The following is an 18432-nucleotide window of genomic DNA, read 5'->3' on the forward strand; positions in this document are numbered from 1 at the left end:
ATTGGGAATTTAAACTAGCTATTCGGAGTAAGGGACATCTGAGGGGTCCAGATGCGTATGTTTAGCTGTACGTCCGGTCACCGTGTGTTTATTTATCAGTTTGTTTTGTTTTTAAATTCATTGCTTGCCTCATACACGTGAGCAAAACTTTCCCGGAGTAAATGCCCACACGCTGTGCTCGTGTTCCGTGTTGTTTTTGGCTCCCGGAGTCTCGGAACAGCGCAAACTGAGGCCGTTTGCAGAACTGCTAATACTGACCTCGGCTCTCTTACAACGTCTTGAAAACATGCTTACTATCACTGTAGCATCATTGTTGTATTATTCTAGTAAAGAATTATAAGGAGCATTTTTGTATGCTAAGTAAACTGCCTTGTGAGTTTTTTTTTCATGTGTTCTAGTTTGAATCAAAATATTGAAAAATCCCACACATTGCAATTTGTTTTGCTGTTTATGTTTCATAGTAACTGTGCATGATGAAATCTTCAGATCTGGAAGAGTATCTTCCTTCGCGATCAGCTGCTCCTTTCCTGAACAAACCGCTAGTATGTAACAGATGCAATTTTACTTGGCTGTCGTATGAGTGAGTCCCGCCTGTAGGGCTGCAGAGCGACTATGTGACACCCCTCTGCACTGACCTTGAAGGGTTTGTTATTCGCTTTTCCGCTATTAATTCGGGGATAGTGATTAGCCTGTGAGCCTGCAGAGGGAGCGACACAACTGCCGCTGAACCTCCTCACAATCTCTTCACAATTACTGACAGCTCACACACTCAACACTGCTCTTCCAGCCAGTGATTTAAAAAAAGTCAAGTTGACCAGGAGATTTGTGAAGATCTGCTTTTCTTTAAAGGTAACGTCATTTTATATATGTATCTGCCGCTTCTAGAAATAGTGGTAAATAAATGTTGAAGTCTGTACCTCAGCATGTAAAACTGCTTTATTCATGTTCATTGTAGGCTATTTTACTAGCCTGTCATTTATGACGTACTTAAGCTGTTACAATGGAGTTTTATACATATAGGGTTAAAAATGCTAAGTAAATAAGATATCAAAGATAGGTGGGAATTTAAATGTTCAGAGATGGAGAGAATTTCCTTTTAAGTGAAGTTACCATCAAGTCATTGACTCTGAAAATACTTAATGCAATGTAAATTAATAGATTTAATTGAAAACATGTGTAGGAGGATCTATAATTGCATAAATACTTCATTTCTCATAATGCACTGTTGCCTGTCAAGACTTCTCAAAGTGTTTAGTTTAAAATTGAACTCATTCCAATACAGCAGTGCAAAACAATCCTTTATATTCAGTTTTTGAATGATAAATATAAATGAATTGAAAAGCATGGTAGAGCTTGCTTTTGTTAACAATAATAGATTGCATGTCGTTATTGTCCAGATACAAGATGTTGCAATGGTGCCTGCTGGTTGCATTTATTTTCCATACCATAAGGTCACAGGAAATCGATGAAACCATCACATATACGGTAAGATGCTACTAAGAACTGAGCAAGTTGATAGTTCAGAACAACATAAGATTCTATTATAATTTGGTTTACAATCATTCATCATTCACAGTAATAAATGCATCATGTATTCAACCCTAAATACTTTTGTTCTAGTGTGTTTATAATGTGTTCATTTAGTTGCTTGCAATTGAAGAAAAAGCACCTTTCTTAATAACAACAGTTGCTTCTCACTGAAAACACTGAGTTAAATGGTGGCAGTCACTTATTCTTTCCCTACACTGTTGTACAATATTATTTTCCTATTAATCCAGACACAGGGCTGCACTTTGAAATCTCTCTTTGTCCTTATGTTCTTACAGCAGTGTACAGATGGTTATCAATGGGATCCTGAAAGACAGCAGTGCAGAGGTGAGACCATGAACTTGGAAACTGGTGGGAAGTTTTTTTTCCTATCTACACTTTCGTATTTATTTGTTGTAATTTTCCATATATTTACTTAATTCAGGGTGTTCTATATGCTTATTTTGATAGTAACAACTTCAGAATTGTTTCAGCATTCTCATACATAAAATATCAATTAGATTCCAGAACTAGCAACTATAATCCATTTTAATAAATGTACTGAATACAGCAATCATTGGAGCAGTATATTCAGTATACTGTTTGAAAGTAATCATTGTTTACAGGCGATGCAGAAATGACAATGGGCCAGATTTTGTTGAAATAATAACACAATCTGAATGAAGCATTCCATTATTAATGCATAAATTAGCCAACAATTTATAGGAAGTAAGATGTTCAGGAATTTGAAATTGTCACAAATTGCTAGCCAATATAAGTCACTCTGTTGATAGCAGCATATTTACAAGATCTTGCAACTAACCACTGAACAACTTTCATGAAGTTGCTGTAGTTGCATAGGAATTATTCATTAAACATGCAACAGAAAGTCAAGTTGGTGTGTAACAACATATATTTCCTTTTAGTGACTTCATGACTGCCAATTAACCTCCCTTGCCCAGAATGAAAACAATTGTGTGTAGTCTCATCCTTTTTCAGGTGTGAATTGCATTACGAGATTTTAGAAGTACCACTTTTTAAAATGAATAAAAGGATTAAAATAGACAGAGATCTTCACTCTTCCCAACACTAGGAATAGTGAACTGTCATTCCTATATTTCTTTAAAGTAAAATAATTGCATTTGTATAGCAATTTTCCTGACCGTGAGATAAGGTTCCTCGTGATAGACTGCGTAGCAAGGTTAGATCACACAGAATATCAGGACAGCTAGCCATTTGGATACAAAATTGGCCCAAAGTTAGGAGACAGAAGATACTGATAGAGGGTTGCTTTTCAGACTGGAGGCCTGTGACCAGCGGTGTGCCACAAGGATTGGTGCTAAGTCCACTGCTTTTTGTCATTTATATAAATGATTTGGATATGAATGTAAGAGGCATGGTTAGTAAGTTTGCAGATTTACACCAATATTGGTGATGTAGTGGATGCGAAGGTTACCTCAGAATACAATGGGACTTTGATCAGATGGGCTAATGGGCCAAGGAGTGACACATGGAGGTTATTTTAGATAAATATGAGGTGCTGCATTTTGGTAAGGCAAATCAGGGCAGGACTTACACACTTAACAGTAAGGTCCTGGGGAGTGTTGCCGAACAAGGAAACCTTGGGGTGCTGATTCATAGTACCTTGAAAGCAGAGTCGCAGGTATACAAGGTAGTAAAGAAGGTGTTTAGTACGCTTGCCTTTATTGGTCAGTACATTGAGTATAGGAGTTGAGAGGTCATGTTGCAGTTATTCAGGACATTGGTTAGGCCACTTTTGGAATACTATGTTCAATTCTGGTCTCCCAGCTACAGGCAAAATGTTGTGAAACTTGAAAGGGTTCAAAATAGATTTATAAGGGTATTGCCAGGGTTGGAGGTTTTGAGCTACAGGCAGAGGCTTGAATAGGCTGGGGCTATTGTCCCTGGAGCATCGGAGGCTGAGGGGTGATCTTATAGAAGTTTATAAAATCATGAAGGACATGGATAGGGTGAATAGTCATGGTCTTTTCCTCAGGGTAGAGGAGTCCAAAACTAGAAGGCATAGGTTTAAGGTGAGAGGGGAATGATTTAAAAGGGACCTCAGGGGCAACTTTTTCACACAGAGGTTGGTGCATGTATGGAATAAGCTGCCAAAGGAAGTGGTGGAGGCTGATACAATTACAGCATTTAAAGGCACCTGGATGGGTATATGAATAGGAAGGTTTTAGAGGAATATGGGCCAAATGGTGGCAAACGGGACTAGATTAACGTAAAGTATCTGGTCGGCATGGACAAGTTAGACCGATGATCTGTTTCTGTGCGTACATCTCTATGACTCTATTATTAGAAAAGTGGGGGGAATGGATTGACCAGAAAATTACAGCCCAGTAAATCTAACATCAATGCTGGGGAAGTTTCAAGAATTAATTCAGGTACAGAAAGTGTCTGCACTTGGAGAGCCACAGATTAATCTGGGATAGTCAGCATGGATTTGATTGATTAATTTTATTGTCACCTGTACCAAAATACAGTGAAAAGCTGTGTTTATGAGCGGTACAGGCAGATCACAGCAGGATCATGTTTGAAAAAATTGACTGAATTTTTTGAGAAGGTGTCCAAGAGCGATGATAAAGGCAATGCATTGGGTGTGGCCCACTTTAGCAAGGTTGTTGGTAAGATCCTTCAAGCCAGATTGGTCATGCAAGTAAGAGTCCATGGGATCCAAGATAAGGTAGCACATTGGATCCAAGTTGACTGAGAAGCAGGAAGCAGAGGGATCTTTCTGTGAAGATTCCCCAGCACTTGGGACTGAGGTCCTTGCTGTCTATTCACGGTGTATATTCACGGCTTAGACTTAAATGTAGAGGATATGCTCAAGAATTTCATGGATGACACAAGACTTGGTAGGGTGGTAAATAGGGAGGAGGCTAGCTGTAACCTGCTGGAGGATATCAACAGACTGGGCAGAGGAATAGCAAGTTGAATTCAACCCGAAATAGCGTGAGGTAATGATCTTGTGGAAGGGCTAATAAGGCAAGGGATTATATCAAAAATGGTGAGCCCTGAAAATTACTGAAGATCAAAGGGATCTTTGTGCGCAGATGTGCAGTTTCCTGAAGGCAGCTCAGCAGATATATAAGATGGTTAAGAAGATGGGTGGGATATTTGCGTTTATTAGATAAGGTGTAGAATATAAGGGTAGATAGGTTATGCCGGAACCATAGAAAATGCTAGTTAGGCCACAACTGGAGTACTACTTGCAGTTCTGGTCATCATGTTATAGGAAGGATATGATTGCACTAGAGAAGGTGCAGAGGAGATTTAAGAGGATGCTGCTTGGGCTGGAAAGTCTGAGCTATGAGGAAAGATCAGCTAGGCTGGGGTTGTGTTTTCCATGGAGCAGCAAAGTTTGAGAGGGCACTTGATAGAGATGCACAAGATTATGAGGGGCATAGATAGGATGCATAGGAAGGCAGGCTTTCCATCAGTAAATAAAGGACCGGTCGAGATGTAAAATGGGTATTAGAAAGAGAAAATGGCTCCATCATTTTGAAAGCAAAGCTAACGTGAAGGACAGCAATCTTGCTCAGAGGTTGTTGAATTCACTTTTGAGCCCTAGAAGCTGTAAAGTGTCTGCACAGAATGAGTTGTTCCACCAGTTTGTGCTGAGCTCCATTAAAACACTTAGGAGGCCCAGGATGAAAATATTAGCATGAGAGCAGGACGGTTTATTGAAATGTCACGTTACTGGAAGGCTAGGGTCATTTTTATGGACAGAGCAGAGATGCAGAGCAGTCATCAGTCTGTGCTTAGTCCCACCAATGTAAACAAGACCGCATTGTGAGCAGCAAATGCTGTACACTAAATTAAAAGAAATACAAGTAAAATGCTTCTTCCCTTGGAAGGTGTGTTCAGGGCCTTGAACACCGAGGAGAGAGGAAGTGAAAGAGCACATGTTACATCTTCTGTCATTGCATTCAAAGGTGCATGTGGAGTGACAAAGTATTAGGACTGATAGAGGAGTGTACCAGAGTGTCACAGAGGGAAAAGTCCCTGTGGAATATTGATAGTGGAGACAAGGGGAAGACGTGTTTGGTACTGGCATCCTGCTGGAGGTGTCGGATATGGCAGAGGACGATCCTTTGAATGTGTACGCTGGTGGGGTTGAAAGTGAAGATAAAGGGAACCCTATCATTGTTCTGAGGGAGGGGAAGGAATGAGGCAGAAGGGTGGGCAAGGGGTCAGACATGGCTGAGGGCTTTTTTAAGCATAGTGGAGGTAATCCTTGGTTGAAGAAAAAGGATGACTTGTTGAAGGCACCCAGTAGAATGTGGTATCTAAACAGTTCAATATTGATGAGGTGTTGGGTAGGCTATCTCTGCTTAAAGTTGATAAGGTGACAGAGACTGGATGAGATACATCCAAGGATATTAAGAGAAGTAAGAATGAAAATTGCAAAGGCACAAGCCGTAATTTTTTAATCTTTCCTAGGCACCAGCATGATGCTAGAGTTCTGCAGTGTTACAAATGTTTGCAACCTTGTTCAAAAAAAAGATTACAATACAGGTCCAAAAACTGCAGGTTACTCAGTTTAAACTTGGTGGTGGGGAAGCTTTTTGAAGTGATAATTTGGCACATAATTAATGGTCATGTGGGCAAATACGGGCTAATTAAGTAAAGCCACCATTGATTTGGTGAAGACAAATCATCTTTAACCAATTTGCTTGAGCGTTTTGATGAGGTAACAGGGCAGATGAGAGGAATGCTGCTGATGTGGTGAACTTGGACTTCCAAAAGGCATTTGAAAAAGTGCAGCAGACTGGTAAGCCAAGTTAGAATTTGTGGAATAACAGAGACAGTGGCAACATTGTTATAAAGTTGGCCAAGTGACAGGAAACCAAGAATGGTGGTTAAAGGTGTACTGTGCACAATTTCAAAATTTGTGGATGATACAAAATGTGGAGGTATAATGAGCTGTGAGGAGGTTATTGTAGGACTCCAAAGCACATAGGTTAGTGGAAGGTGAAAAAGTGGCAGATGAAATTTAATGCAAAAATGTGAAGTGTTTCATATTGCTAGGAAGAAGGCAGAGAGATAATATGAACAAAGGGTAAGTTCTAAAGGAGGTGCAGGAGCATAAGGACCTGGATACATATGTACATAACTTATTGAAGGTGGCAGGACAGTTTGAGAGTGTGGTTAATGGAACTGCAGTCTCGCTTCTACTTGTCTCCCAATAAAACTATTCCTCTCTCTCTCACTTTGACTGTTCCTCCAATATAGACCTCATCTCTGCTCCCTCAAGTCAAAAGGGACAGACTTGAAGGGATATGGCAGGCACGTGGACAAGTCATCCACCGTCTGACCAGGCTGGACACTCAAACGCTACCTGGTCTTGCTGCATGTGCAAAACTAGTTCAGTGTTCCAGGACCATCCTGGAAGGTAAAGATTCCACCTCCCGTTTCTTTTCATGACTGCAAGCTGCCTTCTTAAACCCTCCTCCCCTTACCTCACCCTCAGCTTGAAAAATATATCTGAGAAATTCATGGCCCCCTTTGCTGCTAAGATTAAGACCATCCAATCTTGGCCATGTCCCTCCCTCCCACAAGCTAACTTGACAAATTTCTTGCCAAAATGCAGTCAGTTGTTTGCTACCTGAACTTGCATCTTTCTTTGGATTGTGTCCTCTGTCCTCCTCCTTTGAGTTTATCTTGAGCATAAGATGTACCTCTTCCCATTGAACTGATATTCACCTTACATGCCCTCCTGGATCCCATGTTAGATGCTCCCGTTAACACTTCTCTCTCTCTCTCTGTGTCTCTTTCTGTCTCCATTTCTGTTTCTGTCTCTGTCTCTCTCTCTCTCTTCAAGTGTTGTCACTCTTTTCAAATTTATTTGTCAAATGCTCTCCACAAAACCAAACCAACACAGGATCCCACTGTCCTTGCAAACTACTGCCCCATTTCCAACCTTCCTTTCCTCCCAAAGTCCTTGAGCACATTGTATACAATTCATCCCAAGTCCTCCCAAATCTATACCCATCTTTCCCACGTTGTTATCCTAAATGGGTTTTGGCCACAGCCACAGTACTGAACCAGTGCCGATCAACATCCCAAATGATAAACTGAGCAAGTGTAGAGTAACAGAAGGATCTTAGAAAGTTGGTCCACAGATTGCTGATGGTAACTGGACAAGTTAAACTGGATAAAATAGTTGAAAAGCCGCACAGTGTACTTTCAATTTTTTGCTTATAACATAGAGTATATGAACAGGGAGGCTATGCTGGAAGACACTATTAATGTTACTGCCAGAGTATTGTGTATAGCTCTGGTCAGCATGGATGTTGCAAGAACTGGAGAATCTTATCTATGAGGTGAGATTGGATAGTTTGAGTTTGTTCTCTTCTGAGCAAAGGAGGCTAAGGGAAGATTGAGTTGAACTTATGAGCGACCTAGGAGCTAGTTCCGTAGCAGAGAGGCCAATAACCAAGAGGCATAGACTTCAAATAATTGGCAGAAGGATTAGAGGGGAGTTGAGAAAAAAATTCACCTAGTTGCTAGGATGGCCTGGAACTCTCTGCTTGAAAGCAAATACATAAAACAATCTTGGATGTGCATTTGAAACTATGTGCCCTTCTGGGATACAGATCAAGACTGGGAAAGTGGGACTAAGGCTGGATACCTCTTTTTCAGACAGAACAGACCCTGTTGGCTGAATGGCCTCCTTCCCTGTAGTAAATTTTTCATATTGCTGTAGTTCTTTTTCTCTTTCTGTACCTGATTTGATGTAGCAGCAAACTTCTTTCTAAGTCCTTCCTCTGTTTCTATCTTAATTTTTAATCCCTTTGGCTAAGGAGAAATGCTGTTAGTGCTGTTACACTCTCAGGGCCCGAGATGACTTGTTGCCTTTGCTATGCTGTCATCAGCTCACATTTTAAGCAAATTTGTAGGGGAAAATACAACTAAAACCTGATCATGATGAAAGAAATCTGTTGAACAAGACATGCCAACAAAATCTGACCCATTTGTGACTCCTCTGTACACTTCTCCGTGTTAAGTAAACCTTTTGTTGGTTATCAGATATTGATGAATGTGAGACCATCCCAGATGCTTGCAAGGGAGAAATGAAATGTATAAATCATTATGGAGGATACTTATGCCTGCCTAAAACAGCTGTTGTTTTCCTGAACAATGTGACGACGGCTCCTCCTGTTGTTCCTGATCATGGTCCTGTTCCCACTCAACAGTATGCAATTTACCCTCACTTCCCACAGCGTCGATGTCCATATGGATTTACCCTTAATGAACAAAACCAATGTAAAGGTAAGACAGCAGCTTAGTAACTTGTTTTTAATTGTTCCTTGGGGTACAAACATTGATGATATTGTACTTGCACTTTCTTGTAAAATATTCAGTAGACATGCATAATTATTTATAAGTTTTCCCTCTGTTGCAGAAACAAAAGATTCATAATTAGAGTACAAACTCCATTTAATTTGTGTTTCCACTGTCAGTAGACTGATTTTATTTTTCCTCGGTTTTTATCCTCTTGCTTTGTTTTGTACTGGTTTGGAAGATTTTTTTGATGCTTCATGTTCTCTCTTGCCAATTGGGAAATTCAGAGCACTTGATGATCCATGAGTCTCCAGTGGAATACACAGTTCAAGTGGGGAAGTCAGCCAGTGTCACTTCTCATGATTTTCTCAATGTTCCCTGTGTTTTCCAAACAATATTGTACACTTTAATACAGTGGAGAGTTCTATACAAGTATAAACAGCGCAGTGGATCAGTAAGAAATGTCAGATGGTGATTATGAGGCAATGTACTGGAAGATGGTTTGAACCCACAGCCTCTCTGTAACTAATTTCCAATCCTGTGCATGCCACTGGTGGAAAGAGTTCAGCCAGAGTTATAAGGGAGGAGAATCATTTGAGAGAACCACTCAGTTTCAGAGCAGCTCATCACTTTCATAGAATCCCTACAGTTTGGAAACAGGCCCTTTGGCCCAACAAGTCCACACCGACCCTAGGAGCATCCCACCCAAGACCCGTACCCCTATAACCCACCTACTCTACACATCCCAGAACACAATAGGCAATTTAGCATGGCCAATCCACCTAGCCTGCACATCTTTGGACTGTGGGAGGAAACCAGAGCAAACCCACACAGACACAGGGAGAATGTGCAAACTCCACACAGACAGTTGCCTGAGGCTGGAATTGAACCCAGGTCCCTGGTGCTGTGAAGCAACAGTGCTAACCACTGAGCCACCGCACAGTGCTACAATGATGGAGGCCTGGAAGTTGGTCATTCATACTCTTGACTACAGTAGGTCCTTGGCCTGAATCATGAAAAATAGAGGGGAAATTGTTTTTATGAATAGACTGTTAGGACCTGAAAGAAAACCTACCTTACAAGATGAGTTGCTTTGAAATTTTCTGATTCACAAATGACTGTTTACTCGATTGCAGATCATGAAAAGGTCAGAGGCAGGAGAGAGAGAGAAGCAAATAGATAAAAAGGTATTTTTGAAATGCAGAAACACAAGAGAGAAATGGAAAATGAAACGCCAAAAAACTGAAGGAGGACTCTTTGCCAAAAAGAGTGCTGAAAGTGTGTTGAACTGTGTGTACATCAGTGTTTAATTGCACTGGCACAATTACTTGAAAATGCAAAATACTCTCTTTCCATATAATTAGGTGCAAAAGTCTTAGAAGGTGGCAAGACAATTTGAAAAGGCTGTTAAAGCATATGGAATTCTTGGTTTTATAAATAGCGTTGGAGAAAACTGCAAAGGAATTACATGAAATCTTCATAAAACGAGTCAGACTCCAACTGGGTTTTTGTGTCTGGAGTGACCATCCAAAATGTAAAATGGCTCATGTGCATGTGCAGGCATGAGCCATGACATCAACAGGCTGCAGAAGTTACCGTGCATGCACAGCCGAGATCCGCATGCCAGGATGCATCTGCACATGTGCATCGAACAACCATTTGTTCCTTGCGCAGTGATTTCAGGAGCAGTTCATCCAAGGATGGCTCCCACTGAGGCCAACATGATTGCATATGAGCTGCTAATGTTGCTGCCCTTGGCATTGGCTGGGGTTGAGGAGGAAGCTGTGGCTGAGGTGGAAGTTGGGGCTCACTAACAGGAGTTTCCCATCCTCGGCAGTGTCTCCTCATTGCCCAGCTCTCTAGGGCCTCTACCCTGCTCAGGCAGGGATCCAACCCAGAACCAGGAGGCCCGTGCTTGGATGTTGGAAATTGGATGAGGGAGAGCGGAAGGAACAGGGGAACCACAGCAGTAGTAATACTAGCCCCTGTCTGCAGCCTCTCAGCTCCAGAACAGCCTCTTCCTCAGGTGGGGAGGCCTTTGTAAGGTGCGCACAACAAAAGGGCAGCGGCCAAGGAAAGACTGTTGAGGAAGCCACTCTTCAGCACCCGCCTTGACTCCTCCTGTATGACACTTCCACCGAATTTCCAACTTCCGGCAGATTTCAGATACTGGCTCAATTGCTTTCCATCACTTCATAATTACATTGAGTGCCACTTCAGGCACGCATGCACTTTGTGCCAGCTAGAACTGGCATTCGTAGCATTTGCGGCCTATTCGGTCCGACTCTGGGCACCACACTCTTGGAAAGATATCACGGCCTTCAGCAAAAAACACATACATTTGTATGGCACTTTCCACATACACCAGATATTCCAAAGTGTTTTACAACCAATGAAATACTTTCGCAGCATAGGGAGCATAGTTAACACCTTAAGGCCAGATCTTTCCAAAGTGAAATTTGGAAATATTCCTTAATGTAAAGGTAGGAGAAGTTTGGAAGTCTCTCATCAAATGTCAACTGATGCCGAATTGGTCATTAATTTTAAAACTGAGGTTGCTAGCTTTTTATTAGTACAGGAGAAGGTGGGGAATATTGAGCAAAGGCATGTATATGGACTTATATCACATATCATTATTGATCTCAATGAATATAAAAACAGGTTCAAGGGGCTTAAAGGCTTTTTAAAAATTCTTTCATGGGTGTGAGCATCACCATCAAAGCCAGCAGGTATTGCTCATGTCTTGTATTGTTGCTGTTTGCCTGGTCTAGACCTGCCCACAGTGCTGTTAGGAAGTTCCAAGCTTTTGACCTAGTATCAGTGAAAAAACAGTGATGTAGTTCCAAGTCAGGATGGTCTGCAGTTTGGAGGAGAAGTGGGTGGCGGTGTTCCCATGCAACTGCTGTGCTTGTCCTTCTAGGTGGTAGTGGTTATGGTTCTGGAAGGTGCTGTCAAAGGAGCCTTGGTGAGATGCTTCGGTACATATTGTAGAAAGTACACCTTACTGCCAATGTTGGAGACAGTGAATATTGAAGGTGTTAGATGGGGTGCTGATCAAGTGGACTGCTTTGACTTAGATGGCGTCAACTTCTTGAGTTTTGTGGATCTGCGCTCAACCAGTCAATTAAAAAGTATCTCATCACATTCCTAACTTCTGTCCTGTAGATGATGGTGAGGCACTGGAGAATCAAACATGAGTTACACCCCACAGACTTCCCAGTCTCTGAACTAATCTTATAGCCACAGTATTTAGATTGTATATCTGGTCAATGCTAATGCTTGGAATGTTGATGGAGACTCTGTGTGATGGTAATACTGTTCAATATCAAGGGGAACTGGTTAGATTCTTCCAGAACTCCCAGCAGTTAATTGGTCATTTCAGACTGAATGGTTGTTGCGACTAAATTGCACTCACTAGCATGAATCTCTCCCAAGCAGAAGCAACTCCCGCATCAGTCCTGTCAGTAGAAACTTGAGCCTTGCCATAAAATTCAGACCATTAATACTGTGGCTATGAGACCAGTTCAGTTGCTGGGAATTCTGCCGTAAGCAACTCAATTCCTGTCTCCCCAAAGGCAGTCCAATATCCATAAGGGACGAGGCAGGAGTGTGATGGAACACTGTCCACTTCCCTGAAAAAGTACAACCTAATAATAATCAAAAATCTCTGATACCATACAGGATAAAGAAGCCCCACTTGACTGACCCCTCAGCCACTACCTCGTACACTCCCTCTGTAGCCAGCATATGCTGGCAGCTGTGTGCCATCTCTAAGATTCACTGCAGCAACTCAACAAGACGTCTTTGATAGCACCTTCTAAACTTATGAACACTGCCATTTAGATCGACAAAGGTGAGGGAACAGACAAATGGGAACACATTACCTGCACATTCTTCTCCAAGACATCCACCATCCTGACGTGGCTGTTCCTTTGTCAAAATCTTGGAACTTGGTCCCAAACAATACGGTGGGCATGCCTTCACCATGTGGGTTGCATGGTTCAAAAAGGCAACTCTACCAAGTTGGCAAAGAAAATCACAGTTGCTCAATAAATGTTGTTCTTGCCAGGAGTACCACCTAATGGTGATGAATAAAAAAATTAAAATATAACAGCAGAATGTCCATAATGAATGTTCCACTTGCTTATTTTAACTTCAGTGAAAGAGAATAATTGCAGTACCTTAAAACCATTATTCCTAAGTTTTGTGATACAACTGCGTTGAAGTCAATAGAGGAAACAAATTAAGCAGTATATAAAAGGATCTGTGACTTTCTGTATCACTTTCTTTAGATCTTCAGCATTATTTCTTTGTATTGAATTCAATGCATAACAACCTTTTGTGTGTTTGGGAGACACTTGTGAAGTATTTTTGAATGTAAATTGAACACAAGTCCAAATTCACTCCAAAATGTCAAAAATCGGGTTGAGATCAGCTAAGGTACAAAATAGAGGTACACCTGCATTAACTGCTTGAGAGGGAAAGTCCACACTACATTTCATAAATAGAAGGATTGCACTGGAGAGGGTACTGAGGAGATTCACCTGAATGTTGTCTGGACTGGAGCGATTCAGATATGTAGAGAGACTGGCTAGACTGGGGTTGTTTTCCCTGGAGCACAGAGTCCGAGGGGGGAACTGATTGAGGGGCATAGATAGGAAGAAACTTTTCCCCTTAGTCGGAGGATCAATAACTTGGAGATGTAGATTTTAAGGTACAAGGTGGGATGTTTAGAGGGCAATTAAAGAAAAGTTTTTTCTCACCCTGAGGGTGAAAGGGTGATAGAGACATGAACCAGCGCAACATTTAAGCGTATTTAGATGATCACTTGAAGCACCATAACATACAAGGCTACGGGGCCAAGTGCTGGAAAATGAGACTATAATAGATACTTGCTTGATGACCAGCATGGGTGTGATGGGCCAAAGGACCTTTCATGATGCTGTAAGACTGTAAACGTGAAAGACACAGTTATACATTTCCTGTCACTGACGATACCAATATTACTTCTAAGAGCATAACCCAAGGTGTAAAGTTGTATAAGTAGATAAAAGGTAATGTCAACTTACATATTCAGAAACCTTATTGGAGTGACTTATGTCACAAATGTCAAGATGTCTTAAATAGACTAGAATTTGTCACAAAATAAAATAATATTTAGAAACAGAGGACAATAGTAAGGGCAAGGGAACAAGTTTCAAAACAGATAACTCTAGCTCTAGAGCCAGCACTAACATTAGTCTGATAGCTTAAATTGTCTCTTTCTGAACTATAATTTCTATGATTCTATATATAGGAGTAAAATGGTGTTTGAGCAATAGGGAATCCTTTTATTAATGGAAAAAAATAGTCATAGAATCAGCTGTCAACCACACCTCAAATAGAATGATCTGGAAAAAGTTTGGCCTGTCATCAGCATTTTTTTGTGGGAAGCCATTTACTGGCAATTTGTTTCAAAGAGTCCAGATCCAAATCCAGTCAAATACATTGAGGCAATGCCAAACAACTCACCAAAATATGGAAAATGCAAAATTCTGGAACTACTTCACAAAGCAAACAGAATTCCCAATGCAAATAGCCAGGCCAAAACCATATAGGTGATAATAAGATTATACTGGAGAATTTGAGGGGATAAAGAATTTGTAAGTTAATAATAACCTTCTGAGAGTATTATATAATAAAATACCATTGCTTATAGACCAAGACCAGGTCCAAACTTTTATTGGGAGCTTTACTTCAATTAACCATGCTCTGTGAAACTTTCACTATTGGTTACTAACTCCCCATATTTATACACCTAATTCATACCTAGTTATCCTTTAATGTGCCCATCACCTCTTCCTTAGTTCCATTTGATTTCAGAGATTCCTTCAGACCATATTAATGATAACATTAGCTAAAAGGATAAAAGAGATAGGGTGAACTTGAAAGAGTAGTTGAGATTGAAATATTAAAGAGCTAAATTCTCTTCAATGCAAATTCATTTACTAATCCGAATGCTTTTGTATCGACTTGCTATGCTAACTCAGTCTTTCCCATTGTCAGGCTGAACAGCTTTTATGGCAGTTAACCTTGTGGATGTCAGCAATGTGCGCCAATTAAAACAAAAATATGCATTCATAGATCAATTGAAAGAATATCAAAAATGCAAAGATCTCAGAATTATTCTTAGTTCTTCATAACTGCTTGATTTTAAGGGTGGGCTTTGCTGGTGAGATTTGCACTTTAGTTCTTTAATGCACCTGGTGTGGACAATATATCAGAGTACAGAATAAAATTGTCATTTTTTATGTTCTAATAAGTGTGCAAGACAATGGAAATCATTTGAAATGAATATTAGAGATTTGACAATGTAATGATATATATGCTTGAAGTATTTTATGTTACTGACATAAATCATGTTGTTTGCCAGAGCAGATCAATGGACTGAAAGTTCTGTTTGTATTAAAGTAAAACAGTCAGACTAAAACGAACTAACAAGTATAAATTTCCATTTGCTTTCTAAATTTATAAAGTGATGATCAGTTAATTAATAGATAATTTCCTGCAGATGCTTGTTTTTTCTTTTCTGATCTGGAGCCTGGATTCTTTCGCTGGATGTTTTTGAAATTTTTTATGCAAGAATTGTAGTTGAAGAACAATTGCGTGATCAACTTTGGGCTCTAAGGACACTTTAATGCTGACATCATTGAGAAATCTGGAGATATTTTATATGGAGATTAATGGAAGCTCCCATGTGTATTACACAGTCAGAACTTGTTTGTATGACCACATTAATCACAGTCAAATTAGGCAGATAAATAAGGTCACTGGCGTATGAGTCACATATACAATAATTATTATATGTTTCAAGATCACACTTGTTAAAATAATTAGAATCCTTGTGGAACAGGACTAGATTTTGGCACATGACTATATACTGAATTTTTCATCTTTTTGAGACACCATCTCAGGTAAGTTATTTGATTTTCTTCAGGAACGAATATTGTATATTGATTTTAATATTTAACTTTCATTCTCCATATATTTCATCTGCTAAAGAGGAGCAACAGTATGCATTCTTAAAACAGTCTGAGCAAATATATTACAAATATATGTAACACCATTTATTCCTTCCTGTTTCCCACAGGTATATACATCATGGTTGTAGATAGCATACAAACTGTCAACTCAAATCTATATATTGTTGTATTCATATCTTCTAAATACTGAAGAATAGATCTGCTGTCTTAACTTACTTGGAATACACCAGGGACAAAAACACGAGATTAGATGCAATAACAATCTTTCACGTACAACATGAACCCTGTAAAAATAGGTGATGCGGAAATGAAAACGGTATGGATTGTCCTAGACTGCCAGTCTGGCAAAAATCTATTTCATTGGCCAACAGTAAAACTAAAGACAGCAATATCCACTCTTGAGGTAAATCGTGTGAACACAAAGACTAATTGAGGACACCAGTGGAAAAGATGAAATTGGAAATAAATTCAAGGCTGTTCTGTCTTGTCAACATTGAATTTATGAACAGCAACCCACTAAATGTAAATGGTAACCTGAAGCTTAATAACAAGGCAATAATTTAAATTGACTTTGTTAAAAAAAATGATTGCGGTGCAAGGTTTTGGATGTGTACACTTAGCCCCTCAAGGGTGGGAGTGATGGTGGCACAATAATAATGTCACTGGACTAGTAATCCAAAGGCATAGACTAATGTTTTGGGGACATTGGTTCAAATCCCACAATGTTTTCTTGTGAAACTTAAATTCAATTGATTGAAAGAAAAACTGAAATTGAAATGATCATTAATTGCTGTAAAATTCCAGTGGGAAGAAAATCTGCCATCCTTAAGTTCTACCTATTAAAGATAGGTAACGCAGGGCCCACTACCCATGAAAAAAAAGTGAAACAAAATCTCTTCAGGAAAATTAACAGAACTGTACAAAATACGCAGAGGAAAATTCAGTGAATGTAATGCTGTTATATAGCGAAATGAAGCATTTCAAAAACGAAGAAACAAGATTGGATAACAATACTTCAATAAATAATTTTGAAAGAATATAAAAGAAACACAGCAGGAGGTGAGGAAACATTCAGGAGGCTAATCTTTCTGTCAGCTCTCTGCCACCAGCAATATTCTGCTGGAAATGCTCAGCAAATTCAATCTTTGAGTCAGTGTGGGCAGTAAGATTGAAACGCAAATTATAAAAACATGCCAGATTCTGTATCTTAACAGCGCTGCACAACATTTCTGGAGAATATTATTACTATGGAATGAGTGCTATAATTTGAATTTTAAAAGCCCAAGCAAGTATACATTTTAAAAAGTTTTTTTTACCCTATGAAACATGCCATGCTATTGATTACTATGGTCCCCAATGTAGTAATTTTCTTCTTTACCATCAAGAATGCTGCTTGACAGAGTAAGAATTATTACAGGAGTCCATCCACTTTATGAGGCTTGAATTTACTCAAAGCCTGAGCCATTGTAATGGTGTATCTACAGTGTAGGCTATTACTAAAGTGCAGAAACTTTAGAAAATTATGTTTTGAGTTATGCTATAACCTGACCCATGCATAATTCACTGCTACTTTGTGCTACTTTGCAGAGATACCAAAAATATTGAACAGCTAGGTATCACAGCTCACCTCCCTCAGTTAAAACAGGTGGTGAAATAAAATTTGCTGAATTAACGCCAATATGGCTCCCCAGCAATGTTGACCATTGTACAATGGCACTGGAGGGCTCAAAGTCAACAAAATTTTCAATCACTATTTATTCAGTTCAAGTACTAAGCATGGATTGCAACCAATTATTAAATGTGACTAGGGAGCACAGAAATCCATGTGTGCTGACTTTTATATTTTGATTACAGTTTCAGTACAAATTCAACAATCTACTTCTGCCCAACCAGACCATTCTGTCTATACATACTGTGATCTATTCATGTGTTATCTAACTTAGAGGTGGGAACTCTACTACTGACCCAGTGGTTGTACCATCCTATTGAGTATCCTCCTGGGAATCGTGTCAGCATTTTAAAAAATGAGCACTCGGGATTTTGACTTCATACACCATATTAAGTGCACATCACAGAACTCTGGCAGCTACATATAGAACTGAAATTCACATTTCTCATTAATCTGCATGTGTAGGTTTCCAATATTATCCGATCTTGGGATTTATCTACAAATGAAAAAGCAGTACTAAAAAATAGGTCTTTAAACACTTATTCACAATAACTGTCTACTGCCACATCTATAATATCAGCTGCTTCTCTGCTTGGATGGATTTGTTGCCTGCCATTCACCATCTTCAGTAAAACCTCAACTTGGCCAGAGCACCCTGTCTAACTCCTGTCAGCAGTACCGCTACCCTCGACCTTTGTTGACCGTATTAGTTCCTGGTCCTTCAATGACTCCAATTTAAAATTCTCTTCATTATATTTAACTCCCTTCATTGTTTTACACCTCTGGCTCTTTCCTCTTGTGTATTCTCTCTGACATTATCCCACCATGTCTTCAATTACCTGAGCTTTAAGATCTGGAATTCCCATCCTAAATTTCTTCACCACTATAGTTGCCTCT

General features: G+C 39.8%; 1 protein-coding gene across 1 annotated transcript in view; it reads left to right on the plus strand.

The window, feature by feature from the left end:
• Positions 1-615: 615 nt before the first annotated feature.
• LOC109929136 (EGF containing fibulin extracellular matrix protein 1) overlaps positions 616-18432 on the plus strand; it is a 102732-nt gene continuing 84915 nt past the window's right edge. The window contains exons 1-4 of the mRNA XM_048601038.1: positions 616-849; positions 1398-1485; positions 1827-1875; positions 8590-8832. Coding sequence (XP_048456995.1) covers positions 1405-1485; positions 1827-1875; positions 8590-8832 — 373 coding nt within the window. The 5' untranslated portion in view covers positions 616-849; positions 1398-1404. The remainder of the gene's footprint in view (positions 850-1397; positions 1486-1826; positions 1876-8589; positions 8833-18432) is intronic.

Source organism: Rhincodon typus, chromosome 9 (genome assembly GCF_021869965.1).
Source record: "Rhincodon typus isolate 14 chromosome 9, sRhiTyp1.1, whole genome shotgun sequence".
Lineage (NCBI taxonomy): Eukaryota > Metazoa > Chordata > Chondrichthyes > Orectolobiformes > Rhincodontidae > Rhincodon > Rhincodon typus.